The sequence below is a fragment of the Musca autumnalis genome, unplaced genomic scaffold, assembly GCF_047663935.1.
Source record: "Musca autumnalis isolate F117 unplaced genomic scaffold, ASM4766393v1 scaffold_4, whole genome shotgun sequence".
Classification (NCBI taxonomy): domain Eukaryota; kingdom Metazoa; phylum Arthropoda; class Insecta; order Diptera; family Muscidae; genus Musca; species Musca autumnalis.
This window is the reverse complement of record NW_027411977.1, coordinates 231,331,546-231,347,652: the sequence shown is the minus strand read 5'-3', so window position 1 is coordinate 231,347,652 and position 16,107 is coordinate 231,331,546. Positions and strand designations below refer to the sequence as shown.

Below are 16,107 nucleotides of genomic sequence, written 5' to 3'. Positions count from 1 at the left end.
ATTGGCTACGTGGATTTTTTAAATAATTTTAAAAGCCTTCTAAAGCCAACGTGGATTGGCTACGTGGATTTTTTAAATAATTTTAAAAGCCTTCTAGAGGCTACGTGGATTTTTTAAATAATTTTAAAAGCCTTCTAGAGGCTACGTGGATTTTTTAAATAATTTTAAAAGCCTTCTAGAGGCTACGTGGATTTTTTAAATAATTTTAAAAGCCTTCTAAAGCCAACGTGGATTGGCTACGTGGATTTTTTAAATAATTTTAAAAGCCTTCTAGAGGCTACGTGGATTTTTTAAATAATTTTAAAAGCCTTCTAGAGGCTACGTGGATTTTTTAAATAATTTTAAAAGCCTTCTAGAGGCTACGTGGATTTTTTAAATAATTTTAAAAGCCTTCTAGAGGCTACGTGGATTTTTTAAATAATTTTAAAAGCCTTCTAGAGGCTACGTGGATTTTTTAAATAATTTTAAAAGCCTTCTAGAGGCTACGTGGATTTTTTAAATAATTTTAAAAGCCTTCTAGAGGCTACGTGGATTTTTTAAATAATTTTAAAAGCCTTCTAGAGGCTACGTGGATTTTTTAAATAATTTTAAAAGCCTTCTAGAGGCTACGTGGATTTTTTAAATAATTTTAAAAGCCTTCTAAAGCCAACGTGGATTGGCTACGTGGATTTTTTAAATAATTTTAAAAGCCTTCTAGAGGCTACGTGGATTTTTTAAATAATTTTAAAAGCCTTCTAGAGGCTACGTGGATTTTTTAAATAATTTTAAAAGCCTTCTAGAGGCTACGTGGATTTTTTAAATAATTTTAAAAGCCTTCTAGAGGCTACGTGGATTTTTTAAATAATTTTAAAAGCCTTCTAAAGCCAACGTGGATTGGCTACGTGGATTTTTTAAATAATTTTAAAAGCCTTCTAGAGGCTACGTGGATTTTTTAAATAATTTTAAAAGCCTTCTAAAGCCAACGTGGATTTTTTAAATAATTTTAAAAGCCTTCTAGAGGCTACGTGGATTTTTTAAATAATTTTAAAAGCCTTCTAAAGCCAACGTGGATTGGCTACGTGGATTTTTTAAATAATTTTAAAAGCCTTCTAGAGGCTACGTGGATTTTTTAAATAATTTTAAAAGCCTTCTAGAGGCTACGTGGATTTTTTAAATAATTTTAAAAGCCTTCTAGAGGCTACGTGGATTTTTTAAATAATTTTAAAAGCCTTCTAAAGCCAACGTGGATTGGCTACGTGGATTTTTTAAATAATTTTAAAAGCCTTCTAAAGCCAACGTGGATTGGCTACGTGGATTTTTTAAATAATTTTAAAAGCCTTCTAGAGGCTACGTGGATTTTTTAAATAATTTTAAAAGCCTTCTAGAGGCTACGTGGATTTTTTAAATAATTTTAAAAGCCTTCTAGAGGCTACGTGGATTTTTTAAATAATTTTAAAAGCCTTCTAGAGGCTACGTGGATTTTTTAAATAATTTTAAAAGCCTTCTAAAGCCAACGTGGATTGGCTACGTGGATTTTTTAAATAATTTTAAAAGCCTTCTAGAGGCTACGTGGATTTTTTAAATAATTTTAAAAGCCTTCTAGAGGCTACGTGGATTTTTTAAATAATTTTAAAAGCCTTCTAGAGGCTACGTGGATTTTTTAAATAATTTTAAAAGCCTTCTAGAGGCTACGTGGATTTTTTAAATTATTTTAAAAGCCTTCTAGAGGCTACGTGGATTTTTTAAATTATTTTAAAAGCCTTCTAGAGGCTACGTAGATTTTTTAAATTATTTTAAAAGCCTTCTAGATTCAACGTGGAGTTTTTAAATAATTTTTGGAACCTTCTAGAGGCAACGTGGAGTTTTTAAATAATTTTAAAAGCCTTCTAGAGGCTACGTGGATTTTTTAAATAATTTTAAAAGCCTTCTAGAGGCTACGTGGATTTTTTAAATAATTTTAAAAGCCTTCTAGAGGCTACGTGGATTTTTTAAATAATTTTAAAAGCCTTCTAGAGGCTACGTGGATTTTTTAAATTATTTTAAAAGCCTTCTAGAGGCTACGTGGATTTTTTAAATAATTTTAAAAGCCTTCTAGAGGCTACGTGGATTTTTTAAATAATTTTAAAAGCCTTCTAGAGGCTACGTGGATTTTTTAAATAATTTTAAAAGCCTTCTAGAGGCTACGTGGATTTTTTAAATAATTTTTGGACCCTTCTAGAGGCTACGTGGATTTTTTAAATAATCTTAAAAGCCTTCTAGAGGCTACGTGGATTTTTTAAATAATCTTAAAAGCCTTCTAGAGGCTACGTGGATTTTTTAAATAGTCTTAAAAGCCTTCTAGCGGCTACGTGGATTTTTAAATAATCTTAAAAGCCTTCTAGAGGCTACGTGGATTTTTTAAATAATTTTAAAAGCCTTCTAGAGGCTACGTAGATTTTTTAAATAATTTTAATAACCTTCTAGAGGCTACGTGGATTTTTTAAATAATTTCTAGAGCCTTCTAGAGGCGACGTGGATTTTTTAAAAAAAATTTCGAAGCCTCCAAAGGCAAAATGGATTTGTTAAAGAATTTTTCTAAACCTCTAGAAGCTTTTTCTTTGGAAAAGTCTTTCCAAAATTGCCTAATATTATCCTGGCAAGAGCTTTTATTGATTAGGAACACTGTTGCGTATACTTAGTGTCATGCGTCATACGCCACCTATTATCTTAATTTATATTTTCTATTTTTAAGCCATATTCCTCTGACATTTGTATGATTTTTGTTTTCTTTTTTTGGACATAATCCCTTTGCTCACATTGCCATTTATTAACTAGCACGAATTTCCTTATGTGTATGTGTGCGGTTGAAAAAAGAAGAGTTTTATTTTTGCCAGAATTGTTTAAGGAGTAAAAAGTAATACGGGGAAAGAGTGAGGGTGTATTTTTTTCTGTAGGAAGGAAACAATTTTTGCCAACATACCTTTATGATTTCTGGTTGGGGCATGGGCTGCCGTGATATGTGATACTGATACAGTATCATGTACATGCATGTGGTGGCTACGAATATAGTCAGGTACATTTTAATGGATTTTCCTAACGCCATGTTTGCAGTTCGTTGTTGCATTTGGAGTGTGTGTGTTCTGAAGGGCCAGCGGCGGCAACGGCTTGCAGGAGATTTGTTGACGATGATGGTGATGACGGTGATAGTTGGTGTGCTGCTGATGCCAGCTTACTTTTACTTTTGAGTGTGCTTCAAGGAGGGGTTTTCTAGCTTGACTGGCGGCTGACTGCTTGCAATGTTGGCATATAACGAGACAGGAAGTTGTTGCTGTTACTGTGAGTAGTTGCTGTGTTTGGCATTAAACGCTTTAAACGGAATGCAATGAATGCCTTCCGCCTGTTAGTCACAGCAAGAGTGGGTGTTAAGCGTAATGCCTGCCTTTGGGAGCAAAAGAGGGTTTTAGTGTTTTTTCGTATTTGGTAAACTAAGAGATTAGGTTGTTTAAAGTTTGTCCTGGGATAGTAGTGTTGGTCTTCCCTTTTTAATTAAGTATTTGGTAAATATTTTCCCAAGTATTCCATTAAGTTTTTAGTTATCTTCATTGACGTCTTCTTTTTGTTTTTTTGGGAACCAAAATAATCTCACTCTTTAGTTGCTGAGCTCTCTAAGTTTTTTTTGGACATTTCGTGGCGAGCAGGTCCTTAGTTAGATATCTCGTTTTAGAAAAAAGCTTTTAGTTTTTATTTGTTTCAATTAAGTTGCCCTCCATTATTTACATTATGGCCCCAAACGTATTCCCAACAGCTGGCTGTATCATGCCATAAAGTTGTTCTAGATCTCCGGTGATTAGCACTTTGCAAGCATAGTTTACGTGTCAGTTTCCAATTATTTGTTAAAAAGCTGTAAAATAGTTTAAATGTTTCGTTGTTATCCGTTTATAAATCATGTAAATTTTCTGTTTTTGCTTTCACGCTCTCCTTCACCACTCAAATACAGACAAGTATTCACACTAACGTGTTAATGATTATTACCTTTGGTGATTGCTTCTCTGGAGCTGGTGGTATTGTGTTGGATTCGGAACATAACATTGGCAATGGTTCAAGTTTATGGCCGCCGATCAGCAACATTGCTGCAATTACAAAAAGACACACACACAAAACATGAGAAAGAGTTGTAAAATTATTAATTAATTTTATTGTTAAAGTGTATAAAGGAGGACGTATAAGTAGTGACACCACTCATACGTCCAGGGGTCGCTGGGACAATTTAAGAGGTTTTTTTAAAGAGGAAACGAATTTTTAAATTTTTTACATAAATTTAAAACCTTCTAGAGGCAACGTGGATTTTTTAAAGAATGTCTGGAAGCTTTGTTGAGGCAACGTGAATTTTTTAAAGAATTTCTGGAAGCTTGTAGAAGCAACTAGGATTTTTTAAAGATTTTTTGAACCTTCTGCAGGCATGGTTGATTTTTTAAAGAATTTGTTTAACCTTCTAGAGGCATCGTGGATTTTTTAAATAATTTTAAAAGCCTTCTACAAGCAACGTGGATTGTTTAAATAATTTTAAAAGCCTTCTAGAGGCAACTTGGATTTTTTAAATAATTTTAAAAGCCTTCTTCAAGCAACGTAGATTGTTTAAATAATTTTAAAAGCCTTCTAGAGACAACGTGGATTTTTAAATAATTTTAAAAGCCTTCTAGAGGCAACTTGGATTTTTTAAATAATTTTAAAAGCCTTCTACAAGCAACGTGGATGTTTTAAATAATTTTAAAAGCCTTCTACAAGCAACGTGGATTTTTTAAATAATTTTAAAAGCCTTCTAGAGGCACCGTAGATTTTTTAAATAATTTTAAAAGCCTTCTAGAGGCAACGTGGATTTTTTAAATAATTTTAAAAGCCTTCTACAAGCAACGTGGATTTTTAAATAATTTTAAAAGCCTTCTACAAGCAACATGGATTTTTTAAATAATTTTAAAAGCCTTCTACAAGCAACGTGGATTTTATAAATAATTTTAAAAGCCTTCTACAAGCAACATGGATTTTTTAAATAATGTTAAAAGCCTTCTACAAGCAACGTGGATTTTTTAAATAATTTTAAAAGCCTTCTAGAGGCAACGTGGATTTTTAAATAATTTTAAAAGCCTTCTACAAGCAACGTGGATTTTTTAAATAATTTTAAAAGCCTTCTACAAGCAACGTGGATTTTTTAAATAATTTTAAAAGCCTTCTACAAGCAACGTGGATTTTTTAAATAATTTTAAAAGCCTTCTACAAGCAACGTGGATTTTTTAAATAATTTTAAAAGCCTTCTACAAGCAACGTGGATTTTTTAAATAATTTTAAAAGCCTTCTACAAGCAACGTGGATTTTTTAAATAATTTTAAAAGCCTTCTACAAGCAACGTGGATTTTTTAAATAATTTTAAAAGCCTTCTACAAGCAACGTGGATTTTTTAAATAATTTTAAAAGCCTTCTACAAGCAACGTGGATTTTTTAAATAATTTTAAAAGCCTTCCAGAGGCAACGTGGATTTTTTAAATAATTTTAAAAGCCTTCTACAAGCAACGTGGATTTTTTAAATACTTTTAAAAGCCATCTACAAGCAACGTGGACTTTTTAAATAATTTTAAAAGCCTTCTACAGCAACGTGGATTTTTTAAATAATTTTAAAAGCCTTCTACAAGCAACGTGGATTTTTTAAATAATTTTAAAAGCCTTCCAGAGGCAACGTGGATTTTTTAAATAATTTTAAAAGCCTTCTACAAGCAACGTGGATTTTTTAAATAATTTTGAAAGCCTTTTACAAGCAACGTGGATTTTTTAAATAATTTTAAAAGCCATCTACAAGCAACGTGGATTTTTTAAATAATTTTAAAAGCCTTCTACAAGCAACGTGGATTTTTTAAATAATTTTAAAAGCCTTCTACAAGCAACGTGGATTTTTTAAATAATTTTAAAAGCCTTCTAGAGGCAACGTGGATTTTTAAATAATTTTAAAAGCCTTCTAGAGGCAACGTGGATTTTTTTTAAATAATTTTAAAAGCCTTCTACAAGCAACGTGGATTTTTTTAAATAATTTTAAAAGACTTCTACAAGCAACGTGGATTTTTTAAATTATTTTAAAAGCCTTCTACAAGCAACGTGGATTTTTTTAAATTATTTTAAAAGCCTTCTACAAGCAACGTGGATTTTTTAAATAATTTTAAAAGCCTTCTACAAGCAACGTGGATTTTTTAAATAATTTTAAAAGCCTTCTAGAGGCAACGTGGATTTTTAAATAATTTTAAAAGCCTTCTAGAGGCAACGTGGATTTTTTTTAAATAATTTTAAAAGCCTTCTACAAGCAACGTGGATTTTTTAATAATTTTAAAAGCCTTCTACAAGCAACGTGGATTTTTTTAAATTATTTTAAAAGCCTTCTACAAGCAACGTGGATTTTTTAAATAATTTTAAAAGCCTTCTACAAGCAACGTGGATTTTTTAAATAATTTTAAAAGCCTTCTACAAGCAACGTGGATTTTTTAAATAATTTTAAAAGCCTTCTAGAGGCAACGTGGATTTTTAAATAATTTTAAAAGCCTTCTAGAGGCAACGTGGATTTTTTTTAAATAATTTTAAAAGCCTTCTACAAGCAACGTGGATTTTTTTAAATAATTTTAAAAGACTTCTACAAGCAACGTGGATTTTTTAAATTATTTTAAAAGCCTTCTACAAGCAACGTGGATTTTTTTAAATTATTTTAAAAGCCTTCTACAAGCAACGTGGATTTTTTAAATAATTTTAAAAGCCTTCTACAAGCAACGTGGATTTTTTAAATAATTTTAAAAGCCTTCTAGAGGCAACGTGGATTTTTAAATAATTTTAAAAGCCTTCTAGAGGCAACGTGGATTTTTTTTAAATAATTTTAAAAGCCTTCTACAAGCAACGTGGATTTTTTAATAATTTTAAAAGCCTTCTACAAGCAACGTGGATTTTTTTAAATTATTTTAAAAGCCTTCTACAAGCAACGTGGATTTTTTAAATAATTTTAAAAGCCTTCTACAAGCAACGTGGATTTTTTAAATAATTTTAAAAGCCTTCTGCAAGCAACGTGGATTTTTTAAATAATTTTAAAAGCCATCTACAAGCAACGTGGATTTTTTAAATAATTTTAAAAGCCTTCTACAAGCAATGTGGATTTTTTAAATAATTTTGAAAGCCTTCTAAAAATAACGTGGATTTTTTAAAAAATTTTGAAAGCCTTCTAAAAATGACGTGGATTTTTTAAAAAATTTTAAAAGCCTTCTACAAGCAATGTGTATGTTTTAAATAATTTTGAAAGCCTTCTAAAAATAACGTGGATTTTTTAAATAATTTTAAGAGCCTTCTACAAGCAACGTGGATTTTTAAAGAATTTTTCTAAGCCTCTAGATGCAACGTGGATTTTTTAAAGAATTTTTCTTAGCCTCTAGAGTCAACGTGGATTTTTTAAAAACATTTTTCTAGGCCTCTAAAGACAACGTGGATTTTTAATGAGTTTTTCTAAGCCTTTAGAGACAACGTGGATTTTTAAAATAATTTTTCTAAGCCTTTAGAGACAACGCGGATTTTTAAAATAATTTTTCGAAGCCTTTAGAGACAACGTGGATTTTTAAAATAATTTTTCGAAGCCTTTAGAGACAACGTGGATTTTTAAAATAATTTTTCGAAGCCTTTAGAGACAACGTGGATTTTTAGAATAATTTTTCTAAGCCTTTAGAGACAACGTGGATTTTTAAAATAATTTTTCTAGGACTTTAGAGCCATAAACAGCATTCATTTTCCAAGTAATAGAGTCTGCAGCATGGGAGCGTATGAGTGTTGACGCAACTCATTCGCCACCCATGGCCTTTGGTCCTCAAATTTCTTAATGAACGAAATTAAAAAAAATATTCTCCACTTCTCCCTCAACTTCTGTTTAATTATACCATTTATAATGACATTTTAATAATCAATTTCCTTCTTCTCCTTTGACCTCACAACAACTGCAACATCTAGGTCATTCATCATTCACCTCATGGCACCTTTCATCATCCTCATTTTCCTTTTTATTGGCATACCATTTTCATTCACTAAGAATAACAAATTTATTTAACGACAGGTAATAAGATTTTATCCCGACATGCGTGTTCATGTGGGAGTCATGTTTTTCATGCCTCACTCAACTCAATTATTTAACAATCACTCATATGCCAATATAAATTGTAATTTAATGTGAATTGCCAGCGGAGGAAAAAAGCCCGGAGTAAACCAAGGGAAACACGAACAAGAACAAGAAGAAATGTTGCCATTCAGCCATCCTATCATTCGTTCCTTCATCTGTTCGTTCGTTCTTTCATTGTGTAAGCCACAAAACCGCAAGATTGCATCTGCTTGGAATAATATTTAACATTTACATTTGCATTTATATTCACTCTTAATTACAATTAAATTTTCCCCATTTACAAGGTAGACACAATTGTAGTGTGACAACAATAACAAGAAGAACAACGAGATCACGAACTGTTCCACTAAACGGATGAAGGACAATAAAACTGAAAAGAAACACAGCAACTACATTTAAATACGCTTTTGTTTAAAAAAAAATCTGTTCTCGTTCTTGTTGCTGATGAGTTGCGGGATGATGATTGTGCTATGTTGTTGGGCCCCTCTCCTTCTTCCGGTAAAGGGATGTAGTTCAAGCTAAAACATGTTTCATCATTTAGTTAACCTGCAAGGCAAAAGAAAATTCAGACGAAATTCTTCCTCCCCTAAATGGAAAAGGGATATAAATGTAATTTCGGCACAGTGGAATACAAGGGTACTTAATGTGGAGTTTCAGGTAAACTTGAGTCTAAAAGTCTAAAGGAACAATAGACTACTTAGATTTTTTAAATCATTTTTGGAGCCTTCTAAAGGCAACGTGGATTTTTTAAATATTATTTGGAGCCTTCTAAAATCAACTCGGATTTTTTTTAAATAATTTTTGGAGCCCTCTAAAGGTAACTTGGATTTTTTAAATAATTTTTGGAGCCTTCTAAAGCCAACGTGGATTTTTTAAATAATTTTTTATGCCTTCTAAGGCCAACGTGGATTTTTTAAATAATTTTTGTAGCCTTCTGAGGCCAACGTGGATTTTTTAAATAACTTTTGTAGCCTTCTAAGGCCAACGTGGATTCTTTAAAAAAAAATGTTGGGGCCTTCTAAGGCCAACGTGGATTTTTTAAAAAATTTTCGTAGCCTTCTAAGGCCAACGTGGATTTTTTAAATAATTTTTGTAGCCTTCTAAGGCCAACGTGGATTTTTTAAATAATTTTTGTAGCCTTCTAAGGCCAACGTGGATTCTTTAAAAAAATGTTGGGGCCTTCTAAGGCCAACGTGGATTCTTTAAAAAAATGTTGGGGCCTTCTAAGGCCAACGTGGATTTTTTAAATAATTTTCGTAGCCTTCTAAGGCCAACGTGGATTTTTTAAATAATTTTTGTAGCCTTCTAAGGCCAACGTGGATTTTTTAAATAATTTTTGTAGCCTTCTAAGGCCAACGTGGATTTTTTAAATAATTTTTGTAGCCTTCTAAGGCCAACGTAGATTTTTTAAATAATTTTTGTAGCCTTCTAAGGCCAACGTGGATTTTTTAAATAATTTTTGTAGCCTTCTAAGGCCAACGTGGATTTTTTAAATAATTTTTGTAGCCTTCTAAGGCCAACGTGGATTTTTTGAATAATTTTTGTAGCCTTCTAAGGCCAAAGTGGATTTTTTCAATAATTTTTGTAGCCTTCTAAGGCCAACGTGGATTTTTTCAATAATTTTTGTAGCCTTCTAAGGCCAACGTGGATTTTTTAAATAATTTTTGTAGCCTTCTAAGGCCAACAAGGATTTTTTAAATAATTTTTGTAGCCTTCTAAGGCCAACAAGGATTTTTTAAATAATTTTTGTAGCCTTCTAAGGCCAACGTGGATTTTTTAAATAATTTTTGTAGCCTTCTAAGGCCAACGTGGATTTTTTAAATAATTTTTGTAGCCTTCTAAGGCCAACGTGGATTTTTTAAATAATTTTTGTAGCCTTCTAAGGCCAACGTGGATTTTTTAAATAATTTTTGTAGCCTTCTAAGGCCAACGTGGATTTTTTAAATAATTTTTGTAGCCTTCTAAGGCCAACGTGGATTTTTTAAATAATTTTTGTAGCCTTCTAAGGCCAACGTGGATTTTTTAAATAATTTTTGTAGCCTTCTAAGTCCAACGTGGATTTTTTAAATAATTTTTGTAGCCTTCTAAGGCCAACGTGGATTTTTTAAATAATTTTTGTAGCCTTCTAAGGCCAACGTGGATTTTTTAAATAATTTTTGTAGCCTTCTAAGGCCAACGTGGATTTTTTAAATAATTTTTGTAGCCTTCTAAGGCCAACGTGGATTTTTTTAAATAATTTTTGTAGCCTTCTAAGGCCAACGTGGATTTTTTAAATAATTTTTGTAGCCTTCTAAGGCCAACGTTGATTTTTAAATAATTTTTGTAGCCTTCTAAGGCCAAAGTGGATCTTTTAAAGAATTTTTGGAGCCTTCTAAAGCCAACGTGGATTTTTTAAATAATTTTTGGTGCCTTCTAAAGCCAACGTGGATTTTTTAAAGAATTTTTGGAGCCTTCTAAAGCCAACGTGGATTTTTTAAATAATTTTTGTAGCCTTCTAAGGCCAACGTGGATTTTTTAAATAATTTTTGTAGCCTTCTAAGGCCAACGTGGATTTTTTAAATAATTTTTGTAGCCTTCTAAGGCCAACGTGGATTTTTTAAATAATTTTTGTAGCCTTCTAAGGCCAACGTGGATTTTTTAAATAATTTTTGTAGCCTTCTAAGGCCAACGTGGATTTTTTAAATAATTTTTGTAGCCTTCTAAGGCCAACGTGGATTTTTTAAATAATTTTTGTAGCCTTCTAAGGCCAACGTGGATTTTTTAAATAATTTTTGTAGCCTTCTAAGGCCAACGTGGATTTTTTAAATAATTTTTGTAGCCTTCTAAGGCCAACGTGGATTTTTTAAATAATTTTTGTAGCCTTCTAAGGCCAACGTGGATTTTTTAAATAATTTTTGTAGCCTTCTAAGGCCAACGTGGATTTTTTAAAGAATTTTTGTAGCCTTCTAAGGCCAACGTGGATTTTTTAAATAATTTTTGTAGCCTTCTAAAGGCCAACGTGGATTTTTTAAATAATTTTTGTAGCCTTCTAAGGCCAACGTGGATTTTTTAAATAATTTTTGTAGCCTTCTAAGGCCAACGTGGATTTTTTAAATAATTTTTGTAGCCTTCTAAGGCCAACGTGGATTTTTTAAATAATTTTTGTAGCCTTCTAAGGCCAACGTGGATTTTTTAAATAATTTTTGTAGCCTTCTAAGGCCAACGTGGATTTTTTAAATAATTTTTGTAGCCTTCTAAGGCCAACGTGGATTTTTTAAATAATTTTTGTAGCCTTCTAAGGCCAACGTGGATTTTTTAAATAATTTTTGTAGCCTTCTAAGGCCAACGTGGATTTTTTAAATAATTTTTGTAGCCTTCTAAGGCCAACGTGGATTTTTTAAATAATTTTTGTAGCCTTCTAAGGCCAACGTGGATTTTTTAAATAATTTTTGTAGCCTTCTAAGGCCAACGTGGATTTTTTAAATAATTTTTGTAGCCTTCTAAGGCCAACGTGGATTTTTTAAATAATTTTTGTAGCCTTCTAAGGCCAACGTGGATTTTTTAAATAATTTTTGTAGCCTTCTAAGGCCAACGTGGATTTTTTAAATAATTTTTGTAGCCTTCTAAGGCCAACGTGGATTTTTTAAATAATTTTTGTAGCCTTCTAAGGCCAACGTGGATTTTTTAAATAATTTTTGTAGCCTTCTAAGGCCAACGTGGATTTTTTAAATAATTTTTGTAGCCTTCTAAGGCCAACGTGGATTTTTTAAATAATTTTTGTAGCCTTCTAAGGCCAACGTGGATTTTTTAAATAATTTTTGTAGCCTTCTAAGGCCAACGTGGATTTTTTAAATAATTTTTGTAGCCTTCTAAGGCCAACGTGGATTTTTTAAATAATTTTTGTAGCCTTCTAAGGCCAACGTGGATTTTTTAAATAATTTTTGTAGCCTTCTAAGGCCAACGTGGATTTTTTAAATAATTTTTGTAGCCTTCTAAGGCCAACGTGGATTTTTTAAATAATTTTTGTAGCCTTCTAAGGCCAACGTGGATTTTTTAAATAATTTTTGTAGCCTTCTAAGGCCAACGTGGATTTTTTAAATAATTTTTGTAGCCTTCTAAGGCCAACGTGGATTTTTTAAATAATTTTTGTAGCCTTCTAAGGCCAACGTGGATTTTTTAAATAATTTTTGTAGCCTTCTAAGGCCAACGTGGATTTTTTAAATAATTTTTGTAGCCTTCTAAGGCCAACGTGGATTTTTTAAATAATTTTTGTAGCCTTCTAAGGCCAACGTGGATTTTTTAAATAATTTTTGTAGCCTTCTAAGGCCAACGTGGATTTTTTAAATAATTTTTGTAGCCTTCTAAGGCCAACGTGGATTTTTTAAATAATTTTTGTAGCCTTCTAAGGCCAACGTGGATTTTTTAAATAATTTTTGTAGCCTTCTAAGGCCAACGTGGATTTTTTAAATAATTTTTGTAGCCTTCTAAGGCCAACGTGGATTTTTTAAATAATTTTTGTAGCCTTCTAAGGCCAACGTGGATTTTTTAAATAATTTTTGTAGCCTTCTAAGGCCAACGTGGATTTTTTAAATAATTTTTGTAGCCTTCTAAGGCCAACGTGGATTTTTTAAATAATTTTTGTAGCCTTCTAAGGCCAACGTGGATTTTTTAAATAATTTTTGTAGCCTTCTAAGGCCAACGTGGATTTTTTAAATAATTTTTGTAGCCTTCTAAGGCCAACGTGGATTTTTTAAATAATTTTTGTAGCCTTCTAAGGCCAACGTGGATTTTTTAAATAATTTTTGTAGCCTTCTAAGGCCAACGTGGATTTTTTAAATAATTTTTGTAGCCTTCTAAGGCCAACGTGGATTTTTTAAATAATTTTTGTAGCCTTCTAAGGCCAACGTGGATTTTTTAAATAATTTTTGTAGCCTTCTAAGGCCAACGTGGATTTTTTAAATAATTTTTGTAGCCTTCTAAGGCCAACGTGGATTTTTTAAATAATTTTTGTAGCCTTCTAAGGCCAACGTGGATTTTTTAAATAATTTTTGTAGCCTTCTAAGGCCAACGTGGATTTTTTAAATAATTTTTGTAGCCTTCTAAGGCCAACGTGGATTTTTTAAATAATTTTTGTAGCCTTCTAAGGCCAACGTGGATTTTTTAAATAATTTTTGTAGCCTTCTAAGGCCAACGTGGATTTTTTAAATAATTTTTGTAGCCTTCTAAGGCCAACGTGGATTTTTTAAATAATTTTTGTAGCCTTCTAAGGCCAACGTGGATTTTTTAAATAATTTTTGTAGCCTTCTAAGGCCAACGTGGATTTTTTAAATAATTTTTCTAGCCTTCTAAGGCCAACGTGGATTTTTTAAATAATTTTTGTAGCCTTCTAAGGCCAACGTGGATTTTTTTTCAATAATTTTTGTAGCCTTCTAAGGCCAAAGTGGATTTTTTAAATAATTTTTGTAGCCTTCTAAAGCCAACGTGGATTTTTGAATTTGTGGAGCCTTTTAAAGCCATCGTAGATTTTTAAATAATTTTTGTAGCCTTCAAAGGCCAACGTGGATTTTTTAAAAAATTTTTGTAGCCTTCTATGGCCAACGTGGATTTTTTAAATAATTTTTGTAGCCTTCTAAGGCCTACGTGGATTTTTTAAATAATTCGTAGAGCCTTCTAAAGCCCACGTGGATTTTTGAATTTGTGGAGCCTTCTAAAGCCATCGTAGATTTTTAAATAATTTTTGTAGCCTTCTAAGGCCAACGTGGATTTTTTAAATAATTTTTGTAGCCTTCTAAGGCCAACGTGGATTTTTTAAATAATTTTTGTAGCCTTCTAAGGCCAACGTGGATTTTTTAAATAACTTTTGTAGCCTTCTAAGGCCAACGTGGATTTTTTTAAGAATTTTTCTAGAGGCTACGTGGATTTTTTAAAGAATTTTTTTAAGGCGCTAGAGGTTACGTGGATTTTTTTAAGAATTTTTTTAAGGCGCTAGAGGCTACGTGGATTTTTTAAAGAATTTTTTTAAGGCGCTAGAGGCTACTTGGATTTTTAAAAGAATCTTTCTAAAAAAATCCACGTTTGGTTACATAAAAAATTCACGCTTGAATCCTTTAAAAAAAAATATCAAGTTTTGTTGTCATTCTTAAGTCCTTTAAGCATCCACAATTATCGTCATCTTGATGTCTTTATCCACTTCAGAGCAATTAATTTTATTTATTTTTTCCAAGATATCCTTTTGTACACAATCCTCCAAAAAAACGTCCTCCCCACCACCGCTCTTCAGTTAATAAAATTTCTTTTCAATTAAAATATTAATTTGCCAGAAATACCAAGATTTTCCTACTTCTTTTGGGCGAATTTTATGCTACAAAGGAGAAGAAAAAACTCTTTGTGTCCCAAAGCTAAGTGTTGACCCCATTTAAGCATAACCAGCCATGCAACCAACCATCCAACCATCTCTCCAAGCCTTCTTCGGCTGGGGTTTAGTTTTTCATTTTAATTTTTTGTTTTCGTTGTTGTTTTTTTGAATAAAATTCATAAAAATGAAATCAAGGTCTCAGTGACTTGACTTGTTGGTTGGTTGGTTGGCTTGTTGCGGTAGTGGCAGTGGTGGTGATGGCTTTTGTCGACCTCTCTAAACTCTGGCTGAATGGCACACAAAGTGAGAAAATTGCACACACATTGAAATGAAAGAGGAGAAAAAGAAGGAAAAAACGAATGAGAAAAAAACTATAATTTTCCTCAAACATAAAATTGAAATTAATGTTCTAGTATTTATTTCACACAAAAAAAGGACGAATAAAAAATTATGGCCAAGCCAGGCAAACAAAGCAACGGCCTACATTTTCAAATGCAGCGGCAGCAGCAGCAGCAACAGCTTTACAAAAGAATGCCCAACATCACACACATATTTTAATAAACAACAGTAAACACACCAACACAAACCAACACTACAACAACATGTTAAAATTCTATAGAGAACATAAATTCCCATACCCCAACAGCAACAACGGCAGCAACGACAGCAGCTTTACATGCCGACAGAATTAAAATGAATGAAGTTGGCTCCGGGTTGCCAGGCAGGCAAACAACTACAAATGTTTCCTTCTCTTAACAAGAAGAACGACAAAAAAACAAACGCTTTTACTGCACTCACACACACCCTTACACGCATATATTTGGGTTTTATTTGCAAAGGATTTGTGTGTTGCTGCAACAAACAGCCGCAAGCCAACATGTCCTTTTACAAAAAAAAAAAAAAAAAAAAAAAAAAATAACTACTACTACTATTACAACTATTATAACAAAATTTGTACCAACAAAAAAACTGTATAGCATCCTTCTCATCCTCACCAGCGTATGAAGGAATGAATCCAGCAATCTCTGTTGGCTATTGCAAAAAGTGTAAATGGGTTAAATGGCTGACACTGGTAATAAAAGTTTACCCAAGTAAATGTCCCCCATATCCTGCATAGACCCTTTGAAGCATATGTATGTATGCCCATTCCAATGCAACAATACCAACAACAATGGTTGTGATTATTTTTGCGACAAAACTCGAGTAGATTCATTAAAGGGTAACCAGGGCACAATGGCTTTTCAATTCACAGGATAATAAAGGATGTAAAGAGGACAATAAACGGGTTTTTAATTGATCAAAAGAAGACCATAAATGCCTACTTTTTAAAAAATTCTTTAAAAGACCCAAACGTGGATTTTTTAAATAATTTTTTAAAATAATTTTTCTAAGCCTTTAGAGGCAACGTGGATTTTTTAAAGAATTTTTCTAAGCCTCCACAAGCAACGTGGATTTTTTAAAGAATTTTTCTAATTCTCCACAAGCAACGTGGATTTTTTAAAGAATTTTTCTAAGCCTCCACAAGCAACTTGGTTTATTTAAAGAATTTTTCTAAGCCTCCACAAGCAACGTGGATTTTTTAAAGAATTTTTCTAATTCTCCACAAGCAACGTGGATTTTTTAAAGAATTTTT

At 31.9% G+C, this 16,107-nt stretch overlaps 1 protein-coding gene across 3 annotated transcripts in view; it reads right to left on the bottom strand.

Annotated features, from left to right (window-relative positions):
* The window catches only part of GlcAT-P (Glucuronyltransferase P), a 197,918-nt gene that overhangs the window by 39,597 nt on the left and 142,214 nt on the right, over positions 1-16,107 (bottom strand). For all 3 annotated transcript variants that reach the window (XM_073981363.1, XM_073981362.1, XM_073981364.1), the window contains exons 3-4: positions 3,991-4,088; positions 2,939-3,859 (exon numbers count right to left, since the gene is read on the bottom strand). In XM_073981363.1, the coding sequence (XP_073837464.1) occupies positions 2,939-3,082 (144 nt within the window). In that variant the 5' untranslated portion in view covers positions 3,083-3,859; positions 3,991-4,088. The remainder of the gene's footprint in view (positions 1-2,938; positions 3,860-3,990; positions 4,089-16,107) is intronic.